General features: G+C 49.3%; 1 protein-coding gene across 1 annotated transcript in view; it reads left to right on the top strand.

Moving 5' to 3' along the window:
• The window catches only part of pde8a (phosphodiesterase 8A), a 254,911-nt gene that overhangs the window by 220,975 nt on the left and 21,920 nt on the right, over positions 1–12,016 (top strand). The window contains exons 17-19 of the mRNA XM_070858624.1: positions 4,246–4,444; positions 5,992–6,209; positions 11,077–11,215. Coding sequence (XP_070714725.1) covers positions 4,246–4,444; positions 5,992–6,209; positions 11,077–11,215 — 556 coding nt within the window. The remainder of the gene's footprint in view (positions 1–4,245; positions 4,445–5,991; positions 6,210–11,076; positions 11,216–12,016) is intronic.

Raw genomic sequence — 12,016 nt, 5'->3', positions numbered from 1 at the left:
CCCACCCCCGCCTCATCTTCATCCCCCGTCCCCACCCCCACCTCATCTTCATCCCCCGTCCCCACCCCCACCTCATCTTCATCGCCCGTCCCCACCCCCACCTCATCTTCATCGCCCGTCCCCACCCCCGCCTCATCTTCATCGCCCGTCCCCACCCCCGCCTCATCTTCATCCCCCGTCCCCACCCCCACCTCATCTTCATCGCCCGTCCCCACCCCCACCTCATCTTCATCCCCCGTCCCCACCCCCACCTCATCTTCATCGCCCATCCCCGCCCCCACCTCATCTTCATCGCCCGTCCCCACCCCCGCCTCATCATCATCCCCCGTCCCCACCCCCACCTCATCTTCATCCCCCGTCCCCACCCCCGCCTCATCATCATCCCCCGTCCCCACCCCCACCTCATCTTCATCGCCCATCCCCACCCCCGCCTCATCTTCATCGCCCGTCCCCACCCCCACCTCATCTTCATCCCCCGTCCCCACCCCCACCTCATCTTCATCGCCCATCCCCGCCCCCACCTCATCTTCATCGCCTGTCCCCACCCCCACCTCATCTTCATCCCCCGTCCCCGCCCCCACCTCATCTTCATCGCCCGTCCCCACCCCCACCTCATCTTCATCGCCCGTCCCCACCCCCACCTCATCTTCATCGCCCGTCCCCACCCCCACCTCATCTTCATCGCCCGTCCCCACCCCCACCTCATCTTCATCCCCCGTCCCTACCCCCACCTCATCTTCATCGCCCGTCCCCACCCCCACCTCATCTTCATTGCCCGTCCCCACCCCCACCTCATCTTCATCGCCCGTCCCCACCCCCACCTCATCTTCATCCCCCGTCCCTACCCCCACCTCATCTTCATCCCCCGTCCCCACCCCCGCCTCATCTTCATCGCCCGTCCCCACCCCCACCTCATCTTCATCCCCCGTCCCCACCCCCACCTCATCTTCATCCCCCGTCCCCACCCCCACCTCATCTTCATCCCCCGTCCCCACCCCCACCTCATCTTCATCCCCCGTCCCCACCCCCACCTCATCTTCATCCCCCGTCCCCACCCCCACCTCATCTTCATCCCCCGTCCCCACCCCCGCCTCATCTTCATCGCCCGTCCCCACCCCCACCTCATCTTCATCCCCCGTCCCCACCCCCACCTCATCTTCATCCCCCGTCCCCACCCCCACCTCATCTTCATCCCCCGTCCCCACCCCCACCTCATCTTCATCGCCCGTCCCCACCCCCGCCTCATCTTCATCGCCTGTCCCCATCCCCGCCTCATCTTCATCGCCTGTCCCCGCCCCCGCCTCATCTTCATCGCCCATCCCCGCCTCATCTTCATCGCCCGTCCCCACCCCCACCTCATCTTCATCCCCCGTCCCCACCCCCACCTCATCTTCATCGCCCGTCCCCACCCCCACCTCATCTTCATCGCCCGTCCCCACCCCCACCTCATCTTCATCGCCTGTCCCCACCCCCGCCTCATCTTCATCGCCTGTCCCCACCCCCGCCTCATCTTCATCCCCCGTCCCCACCCCCACCTCATCTTCATCGCCCGTCCCCGCCCCCACCTCATCTTCATCGCCCGTCCCCACCCCCACCTCATCTTCATCGCCTGTCCCCACCCCCGCCTCATCTTCATCGCCTGTCCCCACCCCCGCCTCATCTTCATCGCCTGTCCCCACCCCCGCCTCATCTTCATCGCCCGTCCCCGCCCCCGCCTCATCTTCATCGCCCATCCCCGCCTCATCTTCATCGCCCGTCCCCACCCCCACCTCATCTTCATCCCCCGTCCCCACCCCCACCTCATCTTCATCGCCCGTCCCCACCCCCACCTCATCTTCATCCCCCGTCCCCACCCCCACCTCATCTTCATCGCCTGTCCCCACCCCCACCTCATCTTCATCGCCTGTCCCCACCCCCACCTCATCTTCATCGCCCGTCCCCACCCCCACCTCATCTTCATCGCCTGTCCCCACCCCCACCTCATCTTCATCGCCCGTCCCCGCCTCAGCTCCATCGCCCGTCTCCGCCACCAAGGCTCTGGCGCCTTGTTAGCTGTAGACTCGACTATTCCAACACTCTCCTGACCTGCCTCCCACCTTGCACCCTCTGTAAACTTCAGCTGATCCAAAACTTTGCTGCCCATATTCTAACTCACACCAAGTCCCATTCACCCATCACCTTTGTGTTCCCTGATCTACATTGGCTTGCGCTCCAGCAACTCCTTGAGTTTAAAATTCTCATCCTGGTTTTCAAAACCCATCATCAGTGAGAATGGTGATTTTAAAAACCTCTACCTACCCATTGTGCAAATTAAACAGTGCAAAGTACATCTTAAAATGTGTATAGCACCTCTGGTGTCATTATTTCAGTCTAGTTTCTGATCCATAAATCCACACCCCTCTCCAACTCTGTAACCTCCCCCAGCCCCTACAGCCCTCCCCAACTCTGTAACCTCCCCCAGCCCCTACAGCCCTCCCCATCTCTGTAACATCCTCCAGCCCCTACACCCCTCCCTATCTCTGTAACCTCCTCCAGCCCCCTACACCCCTCCTTATCTCTGCAACCTCCCCTAGCCCCTACACCCCTCCCTATCTCTGTAACCTCCTCCAGCCCCTACACCCCTCCCTATCTCTGCAACCTGCCCCAGCCCCTACACCCCTCCCTATCTCTGCAACCTCCCCCAGCCCCTACACCCCTCCCTATCTCTATAACCTGCTCCAGCCCCAACACACCTCCCTATCTTTGTAACCTCCCCCAGCCCCTACACCCGTCCCTATCTCTGTAACCCGCTCCAGCTCCTACACCCCTCCCTATCTTTATAACCTGCTCCAGCCCCTACATTACTCCCTATCTCTATAACCTGTTCCAGCCCTACAATCCTACCAGATCTCTGCACTCTTCTAATTCTGGCCTCTTGCACATCCCTAATTTTCATCACTCCATCATTGGCAGCCGTGCTTTCCAGCTGTCTGGGTGCTAAGCTTTGGAATTCCCTCTACTTCTCTCTCCTCCTTAAAACCTACCTCTTTGACCAAACTTTTGGTCAATGCTCCTAATATCTCCTTGTGTGGCTCGGTGCCAAAGTTAGTTTGATTACTCTTTTGTAAAGCATCTTGGGATGTTTTACATAAATACAAGTTGTTGTATCTTTCAGGGTAACATCAGTCTTATTTCCAGGCACCTCAAACTTTATAGAACGCCTGTAATGTGGGACCAGCTCTTTCCATGCATACGCATTTGTGAAATGGTTCTGTGCAGAACATTTACTCCAATAACCAGCGGTTATTTTCACTCAGACTTAGCAGTTGCATCACGTCCTTCATTAGCGTGGGCCACGGAGGCTGTTGGTGTCCACTCATATCAGATGGCCCTCGCACCTTGAATGTGGCAGTGTGGAACCTGGAGCAAACTCTAGACTGAGTTGGAACTTTTTCTGAACACGTGATTGGATTACTGCCTTGTAATGCTGGGTACTATTTATTAACTACATACACGTTGAACCTGGCCAAACATACAAGGTAATCAGTATCTACCCTTGCAACTTCAACAGGCTTGCTGGTTGGATATGATAAATATCCCTGTGGCTCATTGTAGTAGGAGCAGTGCCAGTAATATTAAAACACCATTTGTAGCTGTATTCATTGTAAGAAGTATTGAATACAACACTTGTTTGGTTTTTGAAATGCTGATTAATGCATGATGTTGGATGATGTTGGCCGTTTGACCGACCAGGTTCGTGAGCTGATCGGCCTCTGGCTTGGGGCCGACACCCATCTGTTGAGTTGCTGGCCAAAGATTTACAGGGCAAGCTGCATCACTGAGGGAGGGAACATTTGTTGTCGCGTTAACCCCAGCAATCCTGCACGAGCTGCATACAGAGCAGCAACAAGGAGTGCCACAGTGAAGGTCCCTACTCATTATTCAGCAACAGACGCACGATAAGTGCTGAGGCCTTTTAAAATGTTTAACTTTACTTTTTTTTAAATTGTACTAAAATTATTGACTTGTCTTTCCCCTAAGGTTGGCAGAAGCGCTAGGACTCCATGTAGCAAGGTTATCCCATCTTGCATTTGTTATTGTTCTGTAGTAATTTAAAATCAATAATATGGCTTGTGACTGGGGGGAGGAACAGGAAAAGGGCTTCATCTGAAAAATGATGCGGATGGACATGCACAACACTTAGTCCATAACAAAATAAAATCTTTCACCAGACATCCTCTAAACCGCTGTCATCTTTTGATCTAGGCCTCTGGTCTACCTTGGGCTGAAAATGTTTTCACGCTTTGGAGTCTGTGAATTTTTAAACTGTTCTGAATCAATGCTGCGGTCCTGGTTACAAGTTATTGAAGCAAATTACCACTCCTCGAATTCCTATCACAACTCAACGCACTCTGCAGATGTGCTGCATGCAACTGCTTATTTCCTTTGTAAGGAAAGAGTTAAGGTGAGTTGCAACGGTTTCTCTTCCCGCCCCTGCATCGTTACCTCTGGTGTCCCCACCAAGGAACTATTCTTGGCACCCTCCTATTTCTCATCTACATCTTGCCCCTTGACGACGACATCCGGAAACACAGCGTCAGTTTTCACATGTACGCTGACGACACCCAGCTCTACCTCACCACCACTTCTCTCGACCCCTCCACGGTCTCTAAGTTGTCAGACTGCTTGTCCGACATCCGGTTCTGGATGAGCAGATATTTTCTCCAATTGAATATTAGGAAAACCGAAGCCATTGTTTTCGGTCTCCACCACAAGCTCCGTTCCCTTTCCACTGATTCCATCCCTCTCCCCAACTTCTCTCTGAGGCTGAACCAGACTGTTCGCAACCTTGGTGTCATATTTGACCCTGAAATGAGCTTTTGACCACATATCTGCAGCATAACTAAGACTGCCTATTTTCACCTCCGTAACGTCGCCCGTCTCCTCCTTGCCTCAGCTCATCCGCTGCTGAAGCCGTCATCCTTGCCTTTGTTACCTCTAGGCTTGACTATTCCAATGCACTTCTGGCTGGCCTCCCACATTCCACCCTACGTAAACTAGAGCTGATCCAAAACTCGGCTGCCCATGTTCTAACTCGCACCCATCAATCCTGTGCTCGCTGATCCACTTTGGCTCACGGTTAAGCAACGCCTCGATTTCAAAATTCTCATCTTTATTTTCAAATCCCTCCATGGCCTCGCCCCTCCCTATCTCTGTAATCTTCTACAGCCCCACAACCCCCCCCCCACCCCCGAGATGTTTGCACTCCTCTAATTCTGCCCTTTAGAGCATCCCTGATTATAATCGCTCAACCATTGGTTGCCATGACTTCTTTTGCCTAGGCCCCAAGCTCTGGAACTCCCTGCCTAAACCTCTCTACCTCTCTTTCCTCCTTCAAGATACTCCTTAAAACTGACTTCTTTGACCAAACTTTTGGTCACCTGCGCTAATTTCTACTTCTGCGGCTCAGTGTCAAATTTTTTATCTCATAATACTCCTGTGACTTGCCTTGGGACGTTTCTCTACTTTAAAGGCGCTATATAAATACAAGTTGTTGTTGTTGAATTGAGGCATTTCCTAAAAGAAGAGAATCCGCTTTCCTTTAAAAGGACCTTCTGCTCCCAGTAACCCATCTCAACTTACTCAATGTATTCTCGGCAAGACTGGCATTTATTGCCCATTCCTTGTTGCCCTGAGCAGCTGATGTTGGGCCTTCCCATTGAACTGCTGCAGTCCCTGTGGTGATGGTGCTTCTACAATGGTGCTGGGGAATTCCGCAATAGAAACCTGCCCGCCTGCCCCATCCGCCTGTGTCCCCGGTTGTGCACCTTGTTCCATCAGTCTAAGCTGGATTGCAGTGCCACTGCTGAAAGGGTAGTGCTTTAACTGCCCTCCCCCCACCCCGGCTCAAGCCCATTTTGTGAAATAAATCTGCTGCTGTATGGCAAATTCACTGTTCAGCTGGGAGTGTTTTCAGATTGTTTTAATGCTGTTCTGTTCATTGTTGTACAGCAAAGCTTGGATCGCACCGATGAGGTGGCGGCTCTCATCGCAGCCACAGTGCATGATGTCGATCACCCTGGCAGGACAAACTCTTTCCTGTGTAACGCGGAGAGCGAGCTGGCGCTCCTGTATAACGACACAGCCGTGCTGGAGAGCCACCATGCAGCACTAGCATTCCAGCTGACCACTCGGGATGACAAGTGTAACATCTTCAAGAACATGGAGAGGTAAGGGGTCTAAGAACCGCTTTAAAAGGGTCCTGTTCTTACACTGCTGGATTCGCTCTGCTGTCTTCAGTAGAAAAACTCCATAGGCTGAAAACTGCTGCCATGTGTATGCTGCAGGTTAAATGGAGGAAAGACCATGAGAGAAGTTGGGGGAACTAACCGAGAGCAGAGGGAGAATACAATGAATCATTTATTGACCCCGATCACTGTTTGCTTGGATTTAGCGCACTGTTGATTCTTGGTTATGTGATAAACACGAGCACCAGGTGGATTAACTGATTATTTGCAAGTTAGGCTGCTGCAAACTATTTCAAAAATCACATCTTTATTAAATTGAAACATTTTTAAAAACGATTTAGAGGACCATGGTGCATGGCCAGTGATGAGCTCTTTCTTTGACAGCCTGAGTCTACCCGACTCAGGTCACGTGGAGCCCAACACTAGCATGATCCTCATCACCACATCACTTGTGTTTGAGTTGTTTGTCTATCTTGGCAATGTAAAGAGAGATCAATCGAAAGAAAAGACTTGCATTTCTATAGCTCCTTTCACAACCCCAGGACATCCCAAAGCACTTCATAGCCAATGAAGTACTTTTGAAGTGTGGTCAATATTGTTACGTAGGGATTTCATCGCAGCCAATTTGTGCACAGCAGGCTCCCACAAACAGCAACTAAATATTACCAGATCATTTTTTACGATGGTTGAGGGATAAATATTATCGTCCATTTCACTAACTTATGACAACTAATTTAAAAAATCAGGAGGTGTGGAAGTACAGTTCAAAAACAAAAGTTTGACAGAAGGAAGAATTGGCAAAAATATTAGCATCGAATACATGGATAAGATTAATATTTATATGTGCTCAAATGTGTCTTGTGTAAGAAGCACATGCTTGTAATGCTGCTAATTCCAACTGCCACCAGCATGCTAGCCACGTGACTTTGCTTCATTAGCAGTCTGGCTGAACATATCCTGCCAGAAGTAACGAGGGAAACCCGAGAAGCTTTGGCAGCGAGAAGGATTCTGTAAAGAACAAGAGAGATGTTTTTAGATGAAGAGTCTACAGCACAAAGCTCATAATTCACTTTGAATTTCACAACCTCACTCAAAAGTCACGGGCCTGACTTGCGTGGCAGATAGAACTGTGTTGTTAATAGAGGTGCACTTTATAGTGTATTGCTAAGACGTTATAGTTGGGATTTCGCTCTGCATGCGACCTATGGTATATCTGACTCCACAATGCTGGATGAGATAATGGTCTATGTATAACTGACACTGGGCACAAATGAAGTTGCATTGTAAAATTGATACTTTGTGTAGCAAAGGCAACTTGACCAATAGAGTATAAGGGTTGTTTCACTTGCAGTGTATCTGGCGAGAGCAATAGTCTTAAAGAGGGTCGCATTCAGCAGACTGCAGAGAGGAACGCCCTGATAGGGGAACAAGCTCCTACACTGTCAGTTCCAGATTTCAACTGTGGGGCCGAGGAAGAAAGGGGAAGCAGCAAAGTGGGGTACACTCCTTATTATAAGGGCAGGAGTGTGAAGTCCAATATCCACCATGTAGCCAGAAGTTGCCAGCCAAGCTCCTCCACTGGGTAATAGTTTAATTTATAGTGGGTTGAGGAATAGGCCTGAATGAGTATAACACTTTAAAGAGGAAGGTTTTTTCCTCCTTATTGATGTTAAATAGCTGTTTATAATCTTAAGCTGCCAGAATTCTTTTACTCGCATTTCCTACATAGACACATAGAAATTTACAGCGCAGAAGGAGGCCATTTCGGCCCATTGTGTCCACGCCGGCCAACAAAGAGCTGCACGGCCCTTGGTCAGCAGCCCTGAAAGTTCCATATAAACCTATGAACAATGACGGAAAGGCAAAGAGCTCCTCTGTTCCAATGAGAGCAAACCCAGCCCAACCAGTCCGCCTCACACAACTGCAACACCCCTTATACTGAAACATTCTGCACTCCACCCCAACTGGAGCCATGAGATCTCCTGGGAGAGGCAAAAACCAGATAAAAACCCAGGCCAATTTAGGGAGAAAAAAAATCTGGGAAAATTCCTCTCCGACCCATCCAGGCGATCGAAACAAATCCCTGCAGTACTTACCATTAATACTGTGTCGGCCAACAAAAGGTCATCCAGTCTAATCCTAATTACCAGCTCTAGGTCCGTAACCCTGCAGGTTATGGCACTTTAAGTGCCCATCCAACCATCTCTAAAAGTGGTGAGGGTTTCTGCATCCACCACTCTTCCAGGCAGCGAGTTCCAGATCCCCACAACCCTCTGCGTAAAGAAGCCCCCTCTCAAATCCCCTCTAAACCTTCCATCACCCACCTTAAAACTATGCCCCCTCCACCAATGGAAATAGACCCTTACTATCCACTATGTCCAAGCCCCTCAATATTTTGTACACCTCAATGAGGTCTCCTCTCAACCTCCTCTGTTCCAATGAGAACAAACCCAGCCTATCCAATCTGTCCTCATAACTAAGATTCTCCATTCCAGGGGGCATCCTAGTAAATCTCCTCTGCACTCTCTCTAGTGCAATCACATCCTTCCTATAATACAGCGACCAGAACTGCACGCAGTACTCCAACTGTGCCTTTACCAAAGTATACAATTTAAGCATAACCTCCCTGCTCTTATATTCTATGCCTCGGCCAATAAAGGCAAGCATTCCGTATGCTTTCTTAATCACCTTATCCACCTGGCCTACTTTCAGGGATCTGTGGACAAGCACTCCAAGGTCCCTTTGTTCATCTACATTATTAAGTGGCCTACCGTTTAATGTGTATACCCTTTCCTTATTAGCCCTCCCAAAGTGCATCACCTCACACTTCTCTGAATTAAATTCCATTTGCCATAGCTCTGCCCACCTGACCAGTAGATTGATAGCCTCCTGCAGCCCATGATTTTCTTCATGATCAACCACACAACCAATTTTAGTGTCGTCTGCAAACTTCTTAATCATACTCCCTATATTTAAATCTAAATCGTTGATATATATCACAAAAAGCAAGGGACCCAGCACTGAGCTCTGCGGAACCCCACTGGAAACATCCTTCCAGTCACAAAAAGATCCATCAACCATTAACCTTTGCTTCCTACCTCCAAGCCAATTTTGGATCCAACTTGCCACTTTGCCCTGGATCCCATGGACTTTAACCTTCGTGACCAGTCTACCACGTGGGACCTTATCAAAAGCTTTGCTAAAGTCCATATACACTACATCGTACGCACTACCCTCATCAACCCTCCTGGTTACCTCCTCAAAAAATTCATTCAGGTTAATCTTCCCTTAACAAATCCGTGCTGACTGTCCCTAATTAATCCCTGACTTTCCAAATGCAGATTTATCCTGTCTTTCAGGATTTTTTCCAATAATTTTCCCACCACTGAGGTTAGGCTGACAGGCCTGTAATTACTCGGCCTATCCCTTTCTCCCTTCTTAAACAAGGGTACTACATTAGCAGTCCTCCAATCCTCCGGCACCATGCCCAAATCCAAAGAGGACTGGAAAATGATGGTCAAGGCCTCTGCTATTTCCTCTTTTACTTAGCTCAACAGCCTGGGATGCATTTCATCCGGGCCTGGGGACTTACCTACTTTCAAAGCTGCTAAACCCCTTAATACTTCCTCTCTCACTATATTTATTTCATCCAGAATATCACACTCCTCCTCGATAGCAGTATCTGCATTGCCCCATTCCTTTGTGAAAACAGATGCAAAGTATTCGTTAAGAACCCTAACATCTTCCGCCTCCACACAAAGATTACCCTCATGATCTCTAATAGGCCCTACCCTTTCTTTAGTTACCCTCTTGCTCTTAATATATTTATAGAACATCTTAGGGTTTTCCTTAATTTTACATTTTGCTGTTATCCTGGGGCATTGACTCTGGCTGAGTTATGGGAGTTTCTTTGTCATCTTTCTACCCAAAACCTGCCGCAGCCCTCATGTTCATGCTTGGAATGAGGCCATGTGACTGGGAGGGAGGAGTTACTGAACCCATTGTGTGAGGAAGCTGAGTTGCTGCAGTAGACAAACATTCACTGATTGAGGATGTTTCAGCTGAATGCTAGATTCCAGTGGTAATGTGTTTCACACAGCTGACCTGGCGAGTCCCCGCCGCTCCGCCTCGATTAGTTGAAATAATGCATCTAATAGAGCCGGTTAATCTTGTGCTCTGTCTTCTCATGGCAGTCACTTTTGGTTTTTCCTTGTACTTTGGGCATTGGGTAGAACTCGCCAGTGCTGTATTTTGTAATTTGATAAGATCAAGTTAGAATCTGTTGCGGTTTTACTTTTGGATGTTTCTGCAGACTTGACTATTCCAATGCTCTCCTGTCTGGCCTGCTACCTTGCACCCTCCGTAAACTTCAGCTTATCCAAAACTCTGCTGCCCATATCCTGAGTCGCACCAAGTCCCACTCACCCATCGGCATTGTGCTCGTTGACCTACATTAGCTCCCAGTCAAGCAATATTAAAATTCTCATCCTTGTGTTCAAATCCCTCCATGGCCTTGCCCCCTGCTAGCTCTGTAATCTCCTCCAGCCTTACAACCTTCCGAGTTCCTCCAATTCTGGCCTCTTGAGCATCCTCCACTCCCTTCGCACCATCGTTGGCGACCGTGCCTTCAGCCATCTAGGTCCTAAGGTCTGGAATTCCCTCTGTAAACCTCTCCCTCCTTTTAAGATGCTGCTTAAAACCTACCTTTTGGTCCTGTCCTAATATCTTTTTATCTGGCGCGGTGTCAGATTTGGCTCCTGTGAAGTATCTTGGGACGTGTTCCTATGTTAAAGGTGCTATATAAAGGCACATTTATTGTTGACTTGAGAAATAATATTTTTTTGGGCAGGAATGAGTACCGGACACTCCGACAAGCTATTATCGACATGGTCCTTGCAACAGAGATGACAAAGCACTTTGAACACGTCAACAAATTTGTAAACAGCATCAACAAGCCTTTGGCTGGACTGGAGGAGAACGGCTCTGGGGTAAGTATGGTGAGATGTTCTGCAACATCCAGAACTGCTCACAATGACAACACAAGACGTTCAACACCCAATTAAATCATTGGGTTGCAATATGATGCACAGCGGATTAAACTGCAGCAGTGCTTTGTGTACTGTGGTGTTCTACCCTCTAACGGGCATTTCTTAAATTATTAGAATCTAAAGGGTTAATGCATAGGAAAAATAAAAAATAAAAATCAAGACTTGCTTTGTTTGATTTCAAGACTACGGGTCAGAGCTCCAGTCACGAGTTGCAATTGAGTTATTCTAAATTTACTGCATTACTGGAATGTTTAAACCCCTGTGTGCTTAACGACTGGTGAGGATAGTGTGCGTGATGTAGGAGGAGGTATAGGGTAGGGGAAGCCGTATGCATTAGGTGGCAGACAGAGGACCTGCTCCCAAGTCCGGCTAACGTGTTGCTGCCTGTCAGCAGCAGCCAGGGGTTATGCTTACCTTCTTGGACTTCCCTTCCCTCAAGCTGCCTGTGTAACATTGAAGGGAGAAGTGTTACAATTTGTTTATGTGGAAAATCCTCGGCTTCCCTCCCACTCACTCTCTGAAAACTTGCCCTCACCACTCCGTATCTTTGCAACACTTACTGGGGTAGAAATTCACCCCCGCCGGAAACCTGGCGCACCTACCGTTTTAAAAGTGTTTTTACCACCGCGTCAGACGAGGTGAACTCATGATCGATTTTCAGCATCTTTGACAATTTTTTTGGAGCGGACCGGAAGCCGGTCATAATGGGGGCGGTAAGTACTGGTGAGGGATAGAAGTGGC

Source organism: Pristiophorus japonicus, chromosome 17, assembly GCF_044704955.1.
Source record: "Pristiophorus japonicus isolate sPriJap1 chromosome 17, sPriJap1.hap1, whole genome shotgun sequence".
Classification (NCBI taxonomy): Eukaryota; Metazoa; Chordata; class Chondrichthyes; family Pristiophoridae; genus Pristiophorus; species Pristiophorus japonicus.
The sequence above is the reverse complement of the archived record's forward strand: the minus strand, read 5'-3'. Positions and strand labels throughout refer to the sequence as shown.